This window comes from Cygnus atratus, chromosome 3, assembly GCF_013377495.2.
Source record: "Cygnus atratus isolate AKBS03 ecotype Queensland, Australia chromosome 3, CAtr_DNAZoo_HiC_assembly, whole genome shotgun sequence".
Classification (NCBI taxonomy): domain Eukaryota; kingdom Metazoa; phylum Chordata; class Aves; order Anseriformes; family Anatidae; genus Cygnus; species Cygnus atratus.
This window is the reverse complement of record NC_066364.1, coordinates 3,561,175-3,581,503: the sequence shown is the minus strand read 5'-3', so window position 1 is coordinate 3,581,503 and position 20,329 is coordinate 3,561,175. Positions and strand designations below refer to the sequence as shown.

The 20,329-nt window shown below is 57.6% G+C and overlaps 1 protein-coding gene across 1 annotated transcript; it reads right to left on the bottom strand.

Moving 5' to 3' along the window:
* Nucleotides 1–932: 932 nt before the first annotated feature.
* On the bottom strand, nt 933–20,304 carry FDFT1 (farnesyl-diphosphate farnesyltransferase 1). Its single transcript, XM_050709796.1, is given in 9 exon segments — nt 933–1,185; nt 1,187–1,288; nt 3,176–3,328; nt 11,499–11,675; nt 12,633–12,824; nt 13,243–13,371; nt 14,736–14,919; nt 18,234–18,331; nt 20,129–20,304. Coding segments are annotated over 9 exon segments (1,257 nt in total). The 5' UTR covers nt 20,231–20,304; the 3' UTR covers nt 933–1,065.
* Nucleotides 20,305–20,329: the final 25 nt, after the last annotated feature.

Below are 20,329 nucleotides of genomic sequence, written 5' to 3'. Positions count from 1 at the left end.
CCTCTTCCCACCCCTGGCGTTCCCTGTGGGAACGCAGCCTGCTTGAAGTCCAGGCTGATGGGTTTCGAAGCAGCAGTGGAAAGCTCTTCCAGTTTGCACGTCAGACTCACTCGCAGCACCCCAAGCTGCAGCCAAGTGGGCCAGGAAAACCCGCCTGGGCCACCCCAAGCTCCCTCTGGGCTACAAAAGTGCAGAGCCCAGAGCATGCAGCAAAGGTGGGTGGCTGTGCTCACATTAGCCCAGGGCAACTCCTTCCCACTCCCTTTCACCACCTCCCCAGCTGCTAAAACCCAAAGCTTTGCAACGCACAGTGCCACCTGTACGAAGGAGCTGCAAGAGCCGGCTTTGGGCAGGGTGCACGTTCCAGCAGCCAGAGCAGCACGCCTCCGACACTGAGCAAGGAAAGGGCTCGTTTCAAGCCTAGCAGCCTCCTCAAATACAACGACAGAAAGGTGAAGATCGCCCCTGGTTCCAGGTGCCAGGAGGGCAACCAGCCCGGGCTGGTGGCCAGAAGATGGCCAGAGCTTTCTGCTGGCTAAGTGCAGTGCCTCCTGGCTGAAGCCAGAGCCCTCCGCGTGGGGAAAAGGGCTGTGTAAGAAAGGGAGGCCAAACCCCAGAAAAGGCTCCCGTCCCGCGGCTCTGAGCTGGAAAGGGGTCTCAAAATCTCAAGCAAGAAAAGAGGCAACTGGAGTTTCTATTTCAACCATCCTAACCAAAAAAAAAAAAAAAAAAAAAAAAAAAAAAAAAAAGAAAAATCCAATCGGTAGTAATCAGGTAAACTGTCCAACAGGAAAGGAGGGAAAAACCAAAATCCAAATTCAACCGCAAACAGTAAGACTCCGATTGGTGCTTGCAACCAGCCACGCAGGCAGCAAGAGAGGTGAGGAGCGGAGCCTGGCGACGCCATGCTGTCCCCCCAGGGGCTCCAGGCCACCGGCGTCCCGTCCTCATCACCGCCCGCGGGCCCGGTGGCACCCGGCTGTCCCCACCAGCAGGGGCAAGGAGCCTCCCGCCTCTGCTGCCCGTCCGCCGACCATCTCTTCTCTCCCACCGCCTGCCCGCCCTTCAGTTCTCGCCCGCCTGGACGTACTCTTCGGCGGCCTTGGAGATGGTGCTGAGGTACTGCCAGCTGAGGGCGGCCAGCAGCATGGCGCACGACAGGTAGATGGGGGAGTAGTGGTGGCGCCGAGGCCATGGGGCCGCCGGGCAGGCTCATGGCGCGGATGGAGGCGATGATCTGCTGCGTCTTGTTGGACGAAGGGTCCGTGCTGGGGATCTTCTGGTAGATCTGCGGAGGGAAGGAGGAATAATGGGCTCCTTAAACAAGGGAAACACATGCCCGGAAGAGGAAGATCATGGGGCACAAGGCATGGTCCTCAGGAGTTAACTCAGTGGGGGACTGCCCTGGAGCAGCAGGACCACGGAGGTGATCGTCCCCCTGAACTCTGCTCTGCTGAGGCTGCACCTCGAGTGCTGTGCTCAGTTTTGGGTCCCTCACTACAAGAAGGACATCGAGGCCCTGGAGCATGTCCAGAGCAGGGCTACGAAGCTGGTGAAGGGCCTGGAGCACAAGTCCTGTGAGGAGCGGCTGAGGGCACCGGGGGTGTTTAGTCTGGAGCAGAGGAGGTTCAGGGGAGACCTCATTGCTCTCTGCAACTGCCTGAAAGGAAGGTGTGGGGAGCTGGGGGTCAGCCTCTTCTCACAGGTAATCAGTGATAGGACTATCAGGAAGAACTTCTTTACTGACAGGGTTGTTAGGCATTGGGATGGGCTGCCCAGGGAAGTGGTTGAGTCACCATCCCTGGAGGTCTTGAAAAGCCGTTTAGATGTAGAGCTTAGTGATATGGTTTAGTGGAGGGCTGGTTAGTGTTAGGTCAGAGGTTGGACTCGGTGATCTTGGAGGTCTCTTCCAACCTAGATGATTCTGTGACTAGAGGGAATGGCCTCAAGTTATGCCAGGGGAGGTTCAGGTTGGAAATGCGGAGACATTTCTTCTCAGAAAGAGCAGTCAGGCATTGGGACGGGTTGCCCAGGGAGGTGGTGGCGTCACCGTCCCTGGGGGTGTTCAAGGAAAGGCTGGACGTGGTGCTTAGGGACATGGTTTAGTGGGTGACATTGGTGGTAGGGGGATGGTTGGACCAGATCATCTCGGAGGTCTTTTCCAACTTAATGACTCTGTGATTCTGTGATTCTAAGGCCCAGCTGCTGCATGGGGCCAGGGCCCGCTTCCCTTGAGAAGTGCGTTAAGCCAGGCAGCCTCTTGAGGGCACCCCGTGATGGGAGATGGGCTGCAGGGCCTCAAACACAATCCATTGACTGACTACAGGCGGTGGTGCTGGGGCAAGCGGCTCTAGCCCAGCAAACCTCACTCACTGCCGGCATGCTGCAGCCCACCCCAAACCAGGTGACAGCCACCTCAGTCGGATAATGCCATTGTTTTTGGGGTCTTCTTTTCGTGGTCTGCATGAGTTTTCTGGAGGCATCCAGACCTTCCTCTAGGCTAAGGTGTCACTGTCCCTTGTCATAGGTTTGGTCTGCCTGCAGAAGAAGCTCTAATAACTCACGGTTTTGGGTCTCCCACATGCAGAATGATCTAACAGCCCTCACTGGATTATTTTTTCCCCTAGGAGTCCACCCACCAGCTGTCCTTCCACATAAACTTTTAACATCCACAGCGCCCCAAAGCCAGGAGTCCCACTGCTTAACAACCGGAGACGAGCTGCCCTCATTTACTGCTGCCCATGAAGTGGAACCACAGACTGCATCACACTCGCTGCAACTACGGACACGGTGTAAACAAGAGCGCTCACCATGGAGCTGTCTGCGGGGAGGTGATGCAACCTGTTCAGAAGAACCAGTCCTCTTGCCCGCTCAGAGAGAGGAAGCCCTCACGCTGTGAAAGCTGACTCATCTTGCTCTTGACCAGAATGAAGACAAGACCTTGGTCTCTGCCTCTCAACGCAGGCGCAGACCGAGGGTATATTTAAGGAATGTCAAGCACCCAGTTTGGTCCAGGCCAAAACCATGTCAGGCATCGCCATGCCCTGGTGATGGACTAATAGAGACGTAACAAAGGGATTAACAGGTTCGTGGGTCTGCAAGGGACTGCCAATTCCACACCAGGAACAAGAACAGCAACAGCCAGAAATGACTCGAAGCAAGCTGCTCAACCTACCTCTTCCACATACTGGTACATGATGGCTTTGACAGCCTGTATGTTTGTGGCATCCATCATCAGAGTGACGGCTTGTCCCTTCCGGATCTTCACTACGCCCCTGAACACCTGCTTGTTGTTATAGCAGGCGGCCAGAGTGGCGATGGCCATCACCTAAGGAGAAAAACAAAGAGCCCTCACTACATTGCAAGGAGCCTGCCCAGGGAATAACCTCGGCCCAAGCAAAATCAACGGCAAAACACCGGAGTGGAACCACAATCCCACCTACCGCACGCACAAGCAAAGAAAGAAGAGAGAAGAGAATAAAACAGGTCGGAGTTTGCTCTAAATAAAGATACCTTCACTTGGAGCATTTCCTGGCTCTCTGATGAATTATTGCAGCTGCAGGATGACTTGACAAAGAGGCAGCATGCATTATGTCAATTAATAATGTGGGTGAATTTGACAACCCAAAAAGTTGCCTGCCATTCCTCCCCCCAGCCCCACTTTGGACATTCAGTCCCTCTTCCATAGTTTTTTCTTTTGGTTTGGTTTGGTTTAGATTTTAAAGACACATAAAATTTCTACATCTCTCAAATTTGTTTCAATTCAGTGAATAAGCCTAAAAGTGAATTGAGATTGAGGGTCATGTATCTATCCCCATGTTTTTGGCCTGACTTCAAATGGGAGGACAAAGAGGCCTACGCATTCATGCCGTGGATATATGAGTCAGAGATTTTTCGCCTTTTCTCAACATCACTGGTGTTTTCTGAGAGAAACAGCAGGTTTCTGCTGAATGGGGACTGAGGGGTCATAAGATGGCGTAGAACGCCACCACTTCAGGTAACCATTGAGGCGCTGTTCATTTCTCTCATCCTCGCGAGACAGACAAGAGGTGGTCATGTTCCTGGTTTTCTCTAAACAACCCTAGATTTCTCATGCACGTTCCCACTTTCTCTGGCCAATTTCCACCTTCCCAGGCGATAAGTTGTTCCTCACTTTCTTCTTGTGTCCTTCTCAATGGTGAAACGCAAAAAAGCCCCGTAGCTTTCCAAGGCTCGTTTTGGGGAATTAGAAAGCAGGTATTCTTTCTTAACAGCGCTTTCTTAACTCCCTTCAGGTTATTGTTCCATATTTTGTGTTCTATACTCGTCGTTTCCGTGCTCTCTTCAGGATGTGTCCAACGCTCGGGTGTCCAGCTGCACGTCAAGGACATCCCTGGCTCCCAGGGGCAGGTCCCAGGCCGCAGGCCGACCTCCTGGCCTGGACCCCAGCCTGGCAGGCGTGGCTCCTGTCAGCGTGGAGCAGCCATCTCACGTCAGCATTGTCTCACCGCAGCCAGGAGACCTCTGGCGGTGCTGACATCAGGGGCACCTCGACACCCTTGTGATGCCACCACAGTCACTGTCGCCCTACGGCCTCACAAAAGGTGGCTGGCTATAAGAGCCCTGAGCGGCGCGCCTGCGGCCAGTCCGGCTGGTGGTACTCGAGAGCTCGACGTGCCATTGCTGGAAGGAGCGAGGCGGAGGTGTTGCACGAGGCACACGCAAAGCCATTCTTTTTGCACACTAGCCATCGAGGTTCTTCGGTAATGTCATCAAATATATCTACGTATATGTACCTCATCTGTCCTAAGTAGGGTCTTGCCCACTGTAACCTATCATATTTGCCATTTTAATAGCAATGTTTGTAATCCATACTAAGAATATTTAGCTATAGTACTACAGACAACTTTGTTGAACCTAGAAAGCTAACGTATATTTGCTGCTGGAATATTTTCTTCTTGGTTCTCTCTGTAGTAGTCCTGCTGGTGGCACGCGAGGCGTCGAGGTGAAGCCAGCGAGACACGAAGCGTCGACGTCCTGCCGGCGACCCGCAGCGGAGGTGCTGAGGACCAGAGGCTGCTGATAACCACCTGGCCCCGGGGCAGCCTACCACAGGGGACAACCAACTCCACAGCGCGGCAGCTGCAGGCACCATGAACCATCAGGAGCAGCCAGAGGAGGAGGCCCCTGGGGACGAGACGTGCCCCATCTGCCTGGGCCGGCTGTCCAGCACGGCTCGTGTGGACCCCTGCAGGCACTCCTTCTGCCTGGGGTGCATCCTGCCCTGGGCCACTCGAAGAGAGACACCTGCCCACTGTGCCGCGGGCGTATTGGGACCATCGCACTCGTGGTGCCGCCCGCCCAGCACGACGCCTCGCCCCGCCGGCCCCGCCGGGGATTGCAGCGCAACGCGGGGCTGGAGCGGCAGCAGCAGCAGCAGCAGCGGCAGAGGAGCCCCTCCAGCTACCGCTCGCGCAGCGTCTCGCCACGGCGCAGGGAGCGCAGCCCCGCCGAAGCACGACGGCTCGTCCGCAGCCGCTCCTGGCACTCGGAGCAGGACGGGCACAGGCTGCCACGGTCCCTGCAACTGCAGTACCCCGACGCCGAGGACATAGCCGAGTACATCGCCTGGCTACGTCGGGTCCAACTGGAGGAGCCGGGGTCTGGCGACCACGCGGGCCGCCACGCCAGGCCCCGCAACTGAGCAGCCGACCGGGCCTCACCTGGGGACGGGCTGGGGGTGGCAGCCACAATTACCCCAGGAATAAATTATGACTTTTCCACCCTGCAAAGCCTCTGCCTCCACTTCTTCCTGCATAGGTCAGCGGGGGGGCTGAACGCAGCCCTCTCCCGCTGTGTCCGCGCCGCCAAGTGGGTTGGGGACGACTGCTGTTGATGGGGAATGGCTGCGGGTGGCGGGTCCCCAAGTGAGGCTGGGGGATGAGAAGCCATTTGGGAGCCACAAAGGTGACCTGGCCCAACTGGGGAAAAGGCAAAAAGCAGAAGAGGAGCAAAAGGCTCCTAAAACCTGGCAGCAGAGAATGCCTGCCAGCCGGGGAACCGGGCCTGGGAACCTGCAGCGGCCTTGGAAGGCGCTGCTGGCCTCCTCCTGCAAGTGCAGCCTAAGGGTACCTAAGAACCTGAGACTTCCTGGATGCATTCCTGTTTGACATGATTTAGGTGTTCCTGCTCCGGCAGGGGGATTGGACTAGATGATCTTTCAAGGTGCCTTCCAATCCCTAACGTTCTGTCATTGTGTGACTGTGCATCACTGCACATTCATCCTGGCCAGAGAAGGCTCAGGGGGATCTTAGCAACGTCTAGACACCCCCAAAGGGAGGATGCAAAAGAAGACGGAGCCAGGCTCTTGTCAGCAGTGCCCAGCAGGCGTCCAGCTCTAGGTGTCCCTGCTTGGGCAGGACGGGGTTGGAGCAGATGACCTCCAGAGGTCCCTTCCATCCCCAACCCTTCTGGGAGCTTCCTGCTGGGTAAAAAACAGGCCCTTTTGATACCACGCAGGGTTCATAGGATGGCGTAGAACGCCACCGCACTTCAGGTAACCATTGAGGCGCTGTTCATTTCTCTCATCCTCGCGAGACAGACAAGAGGTGGTCATGTTCCTGGTTTTCTCTAAAAAACCCTAGATTTCTCATGCACGTTCCCACTTTCTCTGGCCAATTTCCACCTTCCCAGGCGATAAGTTGTTCCTCACTTTCTTCTCGTGTCCTTCTCAATGGTGAAACGCAAAAAGCCCCGTAGCTTTCCAAGGCTCGTTTTGGGGAATTAGAAAGCAGGTATTCTTTCTTAACAGCGCTTTCTTAACTCCCTTCAGGTTATTGTTCCATATTTTGTGTTCTATACTCGTCGTTTCCGTGCTCTCTTCAGGATGTGTCCAACGCTCGGGTGTCCAGCTGCACGTCAAGGACATCCCTGGCTCCCAGGGGCAGGTCCCAGGCCGCAGGCCGACCTCCTGGCCTGGACCCCAGCCTGGCAGGCGTGGCTCCTGTCAGCGTGGAGCAGCCATCTCACGTCAGCATTGTCTCACCGCAGCCAGGAGACCTCTGGCGGTGCTGACATCAGGGGCACCTCGACACCCTTGTGATGCCACCACACAGTCACTGTCGCCCTACGGCCTCACAAAAGGTGGCTGGCTATAAGAGCCCTGAGCGGCGCGCCTGCGGCCAGTCCGGCTGGTGGTACTCGAGAGCTCGACGTGCCATTGCTGGAAGGAGCGAGGCGGAGGTGTTGCACGAGGCACACGCAAAGCCATTCTTTTTGCACACTAGCCATCGAGGTTCTTCGGTAATGTCATCAAATATATCTACGTATATGTACCTCATCTGTCCTAAGTAGGGTCTTGCCCACTGTAACCTATCATATTTGCCATTTTAATAGCAATGTTTGTAATCCATACTAAGAATATTTAGTGCTATAGTACTACAGACAACTTTGTTGAACCTAGAAAGCTAACGTATATTTGCTGCTGGAATATTTTCTTCTTGGTTCTCTCTGTAGTAGTCCTGCTGGTGGCACGCGAGGCGTCGAGGTGAAGCCAGCGAGACACGAAGCGTCGACGTCCTGCCGGCGACCCGCAGCGGAGGTGCTGAGGACCAGAGGCTGCTGATAACCACCTGGCCCCGGGGCAGCCTACCACAGGGGACAACCAACTCCACAGCGCGGCAGCTGCAGGCACCATGAACCATCAGGAGCAGCCAGAGGAGGAGGCCCCTGGGGACGAGACGTGCCCCATCTGCCTGGGCCGGCTGTCCAGCACGGCTCGTGTGGACCCCTGCAGGCACTCCTTCTGCCTGGGGTGCATCCTGCCCTGGGCCACTCGAAGAGCCACCTGCCCACTGTGCCGCGGGCGTATTGGGACCATCGCACTCGTGGTGCCGCCCGCCCAGCCCAGCACGACGCCTCGCCCCGCCGGCCCCGCCGGGGATTGCAGCGCAACGCGGGGCTGGAGCGGCAGCAGCAGCAGCAGCAGCGGCAGAGGAGCCCCTCCAGCTACCGCTCGCGCAGCGTCTCGCCACGGCGCAGGGAGCGCAGCCCCGCCGAAGCACGACGGCTCGTCCGCAGCCGCTCCTGGCACTCGGAGCAGGACGGGCACAGGCTGCCACGGTCCCTGCAGTACCCCGACGCCGAGGACATAGCCGAGTACATCGCCTGGCTACGTCGGGTCCAACTGGAGGAGCCGGGGTCTGGCGACCACGCGGGCCGCCACGCCAGGCCCCGCAACTGAGCAGCGACGGGGGCCTCACCTGGGGACGGGCTGGGGGTGGCAGCCACAATTACCCCAGGAATAAATTATGACTTTTCCACCCTGCAAAGCCTCTGCCTCCACTTCTTCCTGCATAGGTCAGCGGGGGGGCTGAACGCAGCCCTCTCCCGCTGTCCGCGCCGCCAAGTGGGTTGGGGACGACTGCTGTTGATGGGGAATGGCTGCGGGTGGCGGGTCCCCAAGTGAGGCTGGGGGATGAGAAGCCATTTGGGAGCCACAAAGGTGACCTGGCCCAACTGGGGAAAAGGCAAAAAGCAGAAGAGGAGCAAAAGGCTCCTAAAACCTGGCAGCAGAGAATGCCTGCCAGCCGGGGAACCGGGCTGGGAACCTGCAGCGGCCTTGGAAGGCGCTGCTGGCCTCCTACAAGTGCAGCCTAAGGGTACCTAAGAACCTGAGACTTCCTGGATGCATTCCTGTTTGACATGATTTAGGTGTTCCTGCTCCGGCAGGGGGATTGGACTAGATGATCTTTCAAGGTGCCTTCCAATCCCTAACGTTCTGTCATTGTGTGACTGTGCATCACTGCACATTCATCCTGGCCAGAGAAGGCTCAGGGGGATCTTAGCAACGTCTAGACACCCCCAAAGGGAGGATGCAAAGAAGACGGAGCCAGGCTCTTGTCAGCAGTGCCCAGCAGGCGTCCAGCTCTAGGTGTCCCTGCTTGGGCAGGACGGGGTTGGAGCAGATGACCTCCAGAGGTCCCTTCCATCCCCAACCCTTCTGGGAGCTTCCTGCTGGGTAAAAAACAGGCCCTTTTGATACCACGGAGGGTTCATAGGATGGCGTAGAACGCCACCACTTCAGGTAACCATTGAGGCGCTGTTCATTTCTCTCATCCTCGCGAGACAGACAAGAGGTGGTCATGTTCTGGTTTTCTCTAAACAACCCTAGATTTCTCATGCACGTTTTCCACTTTCTCTGGCCAATTTCCACCTTCCCAGGCAATAAGTTGTTCCTCACTTTCTTTCTTCTTCTCGTGTCCTTCTCAATGGTGAAACGCAAAAAGCCCCGTAGCTTTCCAAGGCTCGTTTTGGGGAATTAGAAAGCAGGTATTCTTTCTTAACAGCGCTTTCTTAACTCCCTTCAGGTTATTGTTCCATATTTTGTGTTCTATACTCGTCGTTTCCGTGCTCTCTTCAGGATGTGTCCAACGCTCGGGTGTCCAGCTGCACGTCAAGGACATCCCTGGCTCCCAGGGGCAGGTCCCAGGCCGCAGGCCGACCTCCTGGCCTGGACCCCAGCCTGGCAGGCGTGGCTCCTGTCAGCGTGGAGCAGCCATCTCTCACGTCAGCATTGTCTCACCGCAGCCAGGAGACCTCTGGCGGTGCTGACATCAGGGGCACCTCGACACCCTTGTGATGCCACCACACAGTCACTGTCGCCCTACGGCCTCACAAAAGGTGGCTGGCTATAAGAGCCCTGAGCGGCGCGCCTGCGGCCAGTCCGGCTGGTGGTACTCGAGAGCTCGACGTGCCATTGCTGCTGAAGGAGCGAGGCGGAGGTGTTGCACGAGGCACACGCAAAGCCATTCTTTTTGCACACTAGCCATCGAGGTTCTTCGGTAATGTCATCAAATATATATCTACGTATATGTACCTCATCTGTCCTAAGTAGGGTCTTGCCCACTGTAACCTATCATATTTGCCATTTTAATAGCAATGTTTGTAATCCATACTAAGAATATTTAGTGCTATAGTACTACAGACAACTTTGTTGAACCTAGAAAGCTAACGTATATTTGCTGCTGGAATATTTTCTTCTTGGTTCTCTCTGTAGTAGTCCTGCTGGTGGCACGCGAGGCGTCGAGGTGAAGCCAGCGAGACACGAAGCGTCGACGTCCTGCCGGCGACCCGCAGCGGAAGGTGCTGAGGACCAGAGGCTGCTGATAACCACCTGGCCCCGGGGCAGCCTACCACAGGGGACAACCAACTCCACAGCGCGGCAGCTGCAGGCACCATGAACCATCAGGAGGAGCAGCCAGAGGAGGAGGCCCCTGGGGACGAGACGTGCCCCATCTGCCTGGGCCGGCTGTCCAGCACGGCTCGTGTGGACCCCTGCAGGCACTCCTTCTGCCTGGGGTGCATCCTGCCCTGGGCCACTCGAAGAGCCACCTGCCCACTGTGCCGCGGGCGTATTGGGACCATCGCACTCGTGGTGCCGCCCGCCCAGCACGACCCTCGCCCCGCCGGCCCCGCCGGGGATTGCAGCGCAACGCGGGGCTGGAGCGGCAGCAGCAGCAGCAGCAGCGGCAGAGGAGCCCCTCCAGCTACCGCTCGCGCAGCGTCTCGCCACGGCGCAGGGAGCGCAGCCCCGCCGAAGCACGACGGCTCGTCCGCAGCCGCTCCTGGCACTCGGAGCAGGACGGGCACAGGCTGCCACGGTCCCTGCAGTACCCCGACGCCGAGGACATAGCCGAGTACATCGCCTGGCTACGTCGGGTCCAACTGGAGGAGCCGGGGTCTGGCGACCACGCGGGCCGCCACGCCAGGCCCCGCAACTGAGCAGCGACCGGGCCTCACCTGGGGACGGGCTGGGGGTGGCAGCCACAATTACCCCAGGAATAAATTATGACTTTTCCACCCTGCAAAGCCTCTGCCTCCACTTCTTCCTGCATAGGTCAGCGGGGGGGCTGAACGCAGCCCTCTCCCGCTGTCCGCCTGCGCCACCAAGTGGGTTGGGGACGACTGCTGTTGATGGGGAATGGCTGCGGGTGGCGGGTCCCCAAGCGAGGCTGGGGGATGAGAAGTCATCACGGGAATGGGAAAGTGTTGGGGATGGGAGCAGCCGCCAAAGTTGACCTGGCCCAACTGGGGAAAAGGCTGACAGCAAAGTGTCCTAAAACCTAGCAGCAGAGAATGCCTGCCAGCTGGGGAACCGGGCCTGGGAACCTGCAGTGGCCTTGGAAGGCGCTGCTGGCCTCTTGCAGGTGAAAGCAAGGAACTAGAAGAACAACGGGCTGTCTGAGAAGGAGGAATTGCTCTGGGAAAGGTGCCATTCTCAGAGACTAGGAAGTATCGGTGTCTATCGCTTGTCTCAGGCGAAACACAGAAATTAGCAGCGTCTTTTGGCTGCTCCAAGGAGGTGGTGTCCTAGATTGGACTAAATGATCTTTCAAGGTCCCTTTCAATCCCCAGCATTCTGTGGTTCTCTCACAGATCTGATACGTAACCCTTCCGCCTCCAACTCCTCATCAGCTGGGCTGCAGATGATGAAGAACCACTTGAAAGCGATAACCTACCTGGGGGATCGCACAGAAGTTGAAGACGCTTTGATTTTTCAGGCGGGACAGATACGTAAGGACATCAGGGACGTGGTGGAGAGCGTTGGTGATGAGCTCATTCAGACACTGGACAGCCATATCTATGTTCTCTGGTTTGGCAAGGTCCGAGAGCTTTTTTGCATATCTGCTCCAAACCTGAAGAGCAAGGTAAGAACTCAAGTTAGAGGGTACATTCATGCTGCGAAGGAGACATCAGTAAGTCTGAGGTCTGGGGGAAGAACCCCCACAGCCTTGAAGGACTAGGGCGTACGAGGCTAAAGAAGAAAGGAAAGGCTCTGGAAACCTGACAGTAGCCTTCATATATGCTAAGACTATGAAGAAAAAGGATGTATCTTCATGTCTTCTACAGGTAGGGCAAAGAAGTACAGCTCATGTGCCAGGCTGGTATCGGGAAATGTTCTATCAGACAAGGTCTGCCATGTGGGGAGAGAAAGAAAATTCCTTGGAGGGCTTCAAGAACAGCAGACAAGCATCTGTCTGACAGGCAGAGTTGATCCTGCCTTCGGGAATAGACTAGGTAACCTCCCAAAAAACCTCACCCAGTCTTTTTCTCCCTCATTCCCAGCTCTGACTTAATAGGGAGAGGAGAAAAAGCTGCCCAACAAGCTCTTAGCAGCGGGGGGGAAGATGTCATCTTGTCACCACATCAGTACCCAACAGCTGTAGATAGATGTAGGACTTCTGAGTCAGGTGTCATTTGAAGAACTGTTATTATTAAAGGCATGTACAACCAACAGCAGCAACCTTAAAATTGAAGCAGACTGTCAAATCTCTACCATTAACTTTGATTTAAAGGGATGTGAAAGACACCACAATTTTAGCTGTGCATGGCCCATTGGCTACATCCACAACAGATCTTGGACAGTAGTCTGAGAAGATTGTCAAGGGACATGAACAAACAAGCCAAAGCAGTGGAAAAACCCTGGCCGTAGGGATTTTGAAGAAAATTCTAGGAGGAACTCTTCCAACGAGAGGCTGCAATGCACTATCAGAGCAGCAAAGACAGTACCTACATTATTTATTAGCACAGTACGTGCAGTTCCTCATGAAACACAGCAGAAAAGCTTGCCCAACAGCAGTGCTCTCCCTTACCTCTCTGGGCCAGAACTCCCTTCCCTCCAGCTGGTCCTCCAGATAGTCACGGATGATGTTGGTTTTCTGCAGGAAGAGGCCCATGGAGTTTGCCAGCTCCGTGTCCTGTCCGACAATCGGATCTTCTAGCTCTGATGCAGAGAAGAGACGGGAAAGGCCTATCCCCACCAGCCCAGCTACGTAGTGACAGTACTGGGACGCACCGGGAGGGCAAGGGACAAAAAAAAGGTAAAAGGAACAGTTACAAAGAGCTGCCCACTTTGCACAGCACATTTTTACAAAAGTGATGCTTAAGGAGGTAATTCGTGGTGTGTTTTCTGCAAGTTCTCCTTACACATCAGCTTTCCCATGCCCAAACACCTTGCCAAGGGTGTCCTCTGTCATGCCTGTGACTGTTGGTGCTACCAAATGAGCTGCCCGCAACAGGACCCAGAAACATGTGCTGGTGGGGGACACCACCAAGCCACTGGTGAAATCTCCACACCATCCCTCCACAGCTGCCCTGCATTGAGGAATAGCTCCTCATGATAAGGGAAGCTGCACGTGCAGACCTTCAGGCCCCAGCAAGGTAACTTTCCTACTGATGTTGAGCGTGTCTGGGTTGACTTACCTTATCCCACTCACGCTGAGAATCCACCTTCTTCTCCAAGAACTCGGCCATCCCGACGCCCATCTTGTGACAAATGTCTGAAATCACATCCTGGTAGACTTTCGACAGGTTCCTGAACTCCATGGAGATCTGCAGCACAAGCCAGCAAGAGGAAACAAAGACAGCAGGGGAAAAAAAAAAAAAAATCAGCAGAATTCAACATTTACCAGTGGACCAGAAAAAGACTTGTTTAGCAGGCTCTTATCCCACCCTGGCTAGAGATCTAGGACAACTCCCCCAACAAGAGTTGTTTCAAGGCCCTCCAAGCACAGGCTCTCTCCGTCCTCAATCTCAACGGTACAATCTCTGGCAGCAGATCAGACACGGCGATATCTTTGGGAGGACTCTGCAGCTTGGACCGGTATCATCTGGGAGGTGCAGGACAAAACTAGCTACGCCTGGTGTGCAAAGTTGTTTCTCAAAATTTATGAGAGCATCCAACATGACGACCATGGGAAGGAAAGGGGAGGTTCCTGGTGCTCTGTTCTCCTCAGTCTTTTCCAGCTTTGTCTCTTGCAAGACACACGAGTGCCCTTTGCACAACGGGAAAGGCATCAAACAACAGGGAGAGTGTGAGATCCCCCCTCCTGCATCTCCACAATCTTCTCAGTGATTCAACTGCTGTGTAAATTAAACGCATGGGCTCGGCGTCAGTCTGAGGGGCTGGGATCCCCTACGCAGAGAAGAACTGCTGGTGAGCGCATCCCTACCAAATATTATTAAAATCATACCTGAATATGAACTGCCATCACCTGAGTGCATAACACAAGCAAAACAGAGAACAATGAAGTTCCCTAAACACCTTACCTACAGAAAATCTCTTCTAAAGTACCACGGCAGTGGCATACAAACCACGTTTCTATCGCCATGCACTAACAACTCCCTGGCACAGCTCTCTCCTATCCCAGGCAGAGCCTCAAAGTTTCCACTACACTTTGTTCCTCCAAATGACAACCCCTTTCCCACTGCTACGGAAAGCCTGATAAGGACAGAAGAAATTTAAAGCAGAAGAAGGCTGAACAAAGCAGAACTTCCTCCAAAAAAATGAAACGCTTTTTTCTATGTTATACCGTTTCTTCAACGGAGCTTTAAAAACAAAGCAAAAAAAACCAATCCACCAGCTATTTTTTGATCAACGTGAGCAACAGCAAAACAGATTTAATATTGTTTAACTTGCTACGGGAGATGCAGATTCCCTGCGCCTTCATTTTAGAAAGATCCTTAAACTATGAACAGCAACGGTGCTTTTTATCGTAAGCTCTACGCTGAAGACCTCCAGACTCCTGCAGATCCTGAGCAGATCCTGCAGGACTGCTGCAAACGTTGTTCCTCCCATAAGCTGGACACCAGGCAAGTCTTCCTCATCTCCCTCTGCTCGAAGGGTCACAGGACAGCAAACCCATAAAATCTACGGGCTCTGCACCAGGAACCCGATGCTCCTGCGGGTGCCTTACCGTGGGGAAGTCCTCCAGCACCTGGCGGTCCTTCTCCTTGCTCTCCATGTACTTCCAGTCCGGTTGATAGAGATAGGAGTGAAACTCGTGCAGCATCGGGACCTTTACGTCCAAGCTGATGGTCATGTCATCCTCTATGGTGTCCAGGGCACGCAGAACTAGGTAGAAGATACAGACGGCATGTCTGCGGGAGGAGAGAAAACAACCGTCCCTGACTCAGGATTGCTTATTATTTGGGAAAAGCAGCTTAGGTTCATCGCACGGCCCCATTTCCAGCTCGCCACCACGCATGTGCCGCCAGATTGATGGTGTAATGTAACAACGAATGGCTTACGAATGAGCTGCTCAAACACCAGGGCAGCAGGAAGCGGGTTGGGGATGGGGAGCACCGTCTGCCCTGCTCAGGGCCCCGCAGCCCTGCTCTGACTCCAACCTAAAGCTCCACGCAAGCTCCTCGTGGGCTGACCCCTGGGAAAGCTGCAGCACACCCGAGCCAGGGTTGGAAACCTGGCTTTCTCCTCGGAGCAGAGCGTTCCTTACAAGGCTTTTTTGGCTATTTACCACTGGGCAGGGCACTGCAAAAGCCAAGCCCGCGAGCGAGCTCCGAGGCTCTCGGCCAGCGCTCGCTAGGACCCAGGGGACAGAGCCCGAGGTCTGTTTACAGGAAAAAAGCAAATTCAAAGCAAGGACGGGGAGGAAAGCAGGTGGGACTGTTCCTACTGCTGCCTCTGCTCTGCACCTGGAGCCCTTTTAGCGAGCCTGGGGGGAAGAAGAGGACCTCTTACGGTGCAACGGGAACATCAGGGTGGGCAGATAGAGCCAAAAAGGCTCTGGATTTATCTCAGGCTTGCCGCACCCAAGCCACGCAGGAAGGAATCACAAAGGAAGGGCACTGCTGTGAGGGGAAGCCCGGAGAAGATGGCACTTCCCTCCCGTCCCCCTGGCACGAGGTACTGAGGCTCTGGCAGCGCCCAGCCCGCGTGCCCGAGCACCCCAGCAGAAACTGTGGGCTCCCTGCTTCCCCAAAACCCTCCTGAAATGAGGAACGCTGGATTTACGCGGTAATTCCCCAAAACCTTAATGAGCAGCGACGCTTCGAAGAGGTGATGCGCCCATTAATTGCTTGCCAAAGGGCAACTAGCTGGGACTGCTTAAGTGTTAATCGTCAGGCGAAGGCAGCGCTCTCCTGGGATGAGCAACGCACAAGCAGCAACTCGGCAGAGAAAAGAGTGGTGTTAGAGGCAACACTTAAATTTGGCACTTTTTTCCCTTAATTGAGGGGTATCAGAAGGGTGATCTGGGCTGAACCAGCAAAGCCAGGCTTCGTCTGAGGACAGCAGCATGGTTCTCGCCGAAAATCACGGCGGAAGAGAAGCGCTCGCTCCTACAGAGCGAGGCTCCCTTCCCGAAAAGATGCCCTAAACGCGGGGCAACGGGCTGGACAGGGCCCTGGCACCCGCAGCACAGGATTGATAGGGCCAAAAAGAAAGCAAGCCAGACGAGGCCGAGCCTCCCAGCCCAGCAAATCGATTCCTCCGGTACCGCTGCTGCTCCGGCGCCGCGAGCACCATCTGCCAGTTCCGCCTCTCCCTCCCTCATCCCCGAACTCTCCAAACGCAGCTTTGGCAAACGAATTTCTCCTGATCCGCTACAGAGCCGGGGCCGTAATTCAACAGCAATCCCCGCACGTAGGTTGCAAACAGCCGCCGACAGCATTTTTAGGATGCCAGGCGGGAGTTTCCATGCCCTGGGGACAGGGAGCCTTCACCATCCCGGTAAGCTACAGCAACGGGAGGATTAAAGAGCTAAAGACAGACAGGAAAAATTACCAGCAGATTACAAGATTACCAGCACCCCATACGGACACCGCAAACACGTTGCGAGGTGTTTTGTTGATTGGCACCTTCGTTTCTCTTTTTGGCTGTTCTAACAGGGGAAAAATAAGTTCGGTTTTCGGCCCCGCTCACGCTTTTCCGAGCCGCCGGATTTCTCGGCTTTTCCTGCAAACCATTTCACAACCGCTGGAGCGCGGCCGCGGGGCAGCGGCCCAAACGCCAGCCCCGGGAGCCAGCCGAGTCCCCGGGACCCAGGCACAACACACGCGCCTACTTCTGGGAACCCCTGCTTTTAACCATTAACGCGGCGTGGGATTGACTGGGGGAAGCTCCCCAGACTGAAAATTAGGAACGTAAGGGAATATTCGGTGGGCGGAAAGAGACGCACAAGACCCCAAGCTTGCATCCCCCTTTTCTGCAGGGGTCAGCAAGGGCTGTAAAGCAAACCTGGGCGCCCAGCGAGCCTCGAGGACCCCCGGGACGGAGGTCTGGAGGCTGCTGCTTCCACACCAACCTCTCTGTCGGGCTCCAGACCCTCGGTCGGCCGCAGCTTTCTGCTCGCCTCCTCCCGCCGCGCCTCTCCGGCCCTCCCGGCCGGCGTGGCACCCAACGCCAGCTCCCGACGCTGCCAGGACGCGCATTCCCAGGGTGTCACAGGCAGCACACGGGCTCTGCCTTTAACCTCCTGCTGCCAGACGAGCTGCGGCGACCGCCGGCGGGCCCAAAAAACCCCGGAGCCCCGCTGCGTGGGGAGGGAGCAGCTGCGCCAAGGAGCCCAGGGGCATCGCCGCGCTGATTTGGGCGGGAGGGCCTGGGGTCCGAGGCCGTCGCACGGTTCCCCCCTCCAAAAAAAAAAAAAAAAAAAAAAAAAAAATCCCAAATGAGCAGACCTGGTGCTTCGGGGCATTGCACAGACCCCCCCAGTACCCAAACCGAGCAGCCCCAGTACTTGGGGGCATTACAAAGACCCAAGCAATGCCCAAACTGAGAAGTCCCAGTGCTTGGGGGTATTGCACAGACCCCCCCCCCCCAGGACCCCCCCAAGCAGCTCCAGCACTTGGGGGCATTGCACAGACCCCCCCCAATACCCAAACTGAGCAGTCCCAGTGCCTGGGAGCACTGCACAGACCCCCCCACCCCCCCCAAGTAATCCCAGTGCCTGCGGGCATTGCACAGACCCCCCCAGTACCCCCCCCAGACAGTCCCAGTGCCTGAAGCCTTGCACAGACCCCCCACAGTACCCCCCCAAACAGCCCCAGCGCTTGGGGGCATTGCGCAGACCCCCCCCAGCACCCAAACTGAGCAGCCCCAATGCTTGGGGACATTGCACGGACCCCCCCCCCAGCACCCTTCCTAAGCAACCCGAGTGCCTGGGGGCATCGCACAGATTCCCCCCAATACCCGAACCGAGCAACCCCAACGCTCGGGGGCATTGCACAGACACCCCCCACCCCCCCCAAAGCAACCCCAGTACCTGGTGGCATTGCACGGACCCCCCCAGCACCCCCACAAAGCAACCCCAATGCTCGGGGGCACCGCACAGCCCCCTCCCACACCCCCCAAGCAGCCCTGGAGCCTGATACCTTTGCACCCCGACCCCCCCCCACCCTCAGCTGTGCCCCCCCCGCCCCCCCCCCCCCGTTGTGCCCCCCCCCCAGCTCACCGCAGCTCTCCGTCCAGGGCCTGGATGACGGCGGCGAAGCTGCGGCTGGTCTGGTTGAGGTAGCGGTAGCAGGTGCGGAGGCCGAGTCCCAGCGAGTCCTGGGGGGACAACGGGGGGCACGGGGGGGGTTGGAGGCGAGGTGGGGCCGGAGGAGAAGGGGGGCAGGGGGTGGCAGCCCCGCTGCGCTGCCCCCGCCGCCCCCCACCCCGCAGCCGCCCCAGGGCGGCCCGGGGGGGTCCCCGCGGGGGGGACAGCGCCAGGGTGCGCTTGAACAGGGACACGGCTTTGGTGCTGGCCGCCATCGGGCAGGAGGCGGCGGGGGGGGCACCAAAGGGGGGGGGGTCACCGAGCCCGCTCCGCCCCGTGACCGCCCCCTTAACCCGCTGAGCGCCTGGCATGGTGCTGGGCACGGCACGGGAGGCTGCAAGGAGCGGGACGGGGCAACGCATGGGAAACACCGAGCTGCTGCAAGGCTCCGACACCAGCGCAACGCAAGGGAAGCACCAAGCTGCTGGGAAGCACCGGGCCAGGGCAATGCATGGGAAGCACCAAGCTGCTGCAATGCACGGGAAGCACGAAGGTGCTGGGAAGCTCTGGGGCAATGCACACGAAGCACCGAGCTGCTACAAGGTGCCGGTGCAACGCACGGGAAGCACCAAGGCGCTGCAAGGCACGGGGGCCCGTGCAACATAAGGGAAGAACCAAGCTGCTGCAAGGCACCAGGGCCGGGGTAATTAATGCACGGGAAGCACCGGGGCAATGCACAGAGGTAGCAAGCTGATGGGAAACTCCCGGGGTGTTGCAATGCATGGGAAGCACCAAGCCGCTTGAAAGAGCAGGTGCCCGTGCAACGCATGGGAAACATCAAGACACTGCAGGGCACTGGGGCTGGTGCAACGCACGGGAAGCACCAAGCTGCTGCAAAGCATCAGGGCCAGGGCAATGCATGGCAAACACCAAGCTGCCAGGAAGCACCAGGACAACACAGGGGTTACACGAAGCCGCTGGGAAGCACCAGGGCCGGTGCAATGCACGGGAATCACCAAGCCGCTTGAAAGAGCCGGTGCAACGCATGGGAAACACCAAGACGCTGCGAGGCACCAGGGCCGGTGCAATGCACGGGAAGCTCCAAGCAGCTGCCGGGGCAATGCACAAGAACGAACCATCAAGCTGCTGCAAGGCGCCGGTGCGATGCATAGGAAGCTGCAAGGCGTCGGGGCAGCGCAATGCACGGGAGACACCAGGACAACGCACGGGAAGCACCGGTGCAGCGCACGAGAAGCTCCAAGCAGCTGCGAGGCAGCCGGGCCGGTGCAACGCAAGGGAAGCGCCAAGCTGCTGCAAGCAGCCAGGCTCAGCACAACGCACGGGAAGCCGGTACCGGTGCAAAGCACGGCCAGAGCCGAGTCGCTGCAAAGCGCCGCCGGCGCTGCGACGCCCAGGGAGCAAGAAGCACGCCGCAGGGCAGCACCGGGGCCGCGGATGCTCCGAGCCGGGCGCACCGCCCCAGCTGCCGCAACGCACCGGGAGCGCCGAGCCGCTTGCATGGGGGCTGCTGCGACGCGTGCAGCACCCCGGGGCGCCCAGGACCCCCCCCCGAACCCGGTGCGATTACGCCCGGGGAGCGCCAAACCGGGGGGCGCGCAACGCCCGCAACCGGCTCCGCGCACGCCGAGCAGCGGCGCACGCCCAGCTGGGTGCCGACGCAAAGCGCCGGGGGCCGTGCAAATGCCGGGGAGCGAGGCTCAGCGCGATGCCAAGCCCCGGGAGCATCGCGAAGCCCCCCAAAAACCCGCAGCGGGGCCGCGCACGGAGCCCTCCCGCCCCCCCCCCCCCCCCCCCCCCCCCCCTCCATCACCCCGGGGCCGCGCCCCGGGGCATCCCCAGCCTCTCACCGGGTCGATGCGCGGCATGACGGCCCGGTAGCCGCCCATCTTGAAGCGCAGCAGGTTGTAAATGTCCTCGGGGTGCCCCAGCCATGTCCGCAGCAGCTCCATGGGGGCCCCGCTGCCCGCGCGCTCCCGGCACCGCCAAGCGCGCTCCCGACGCCGCTCCCCCCCTCCTCCTCCTCCTCACCCCCCTCCCGCCGCTTAACC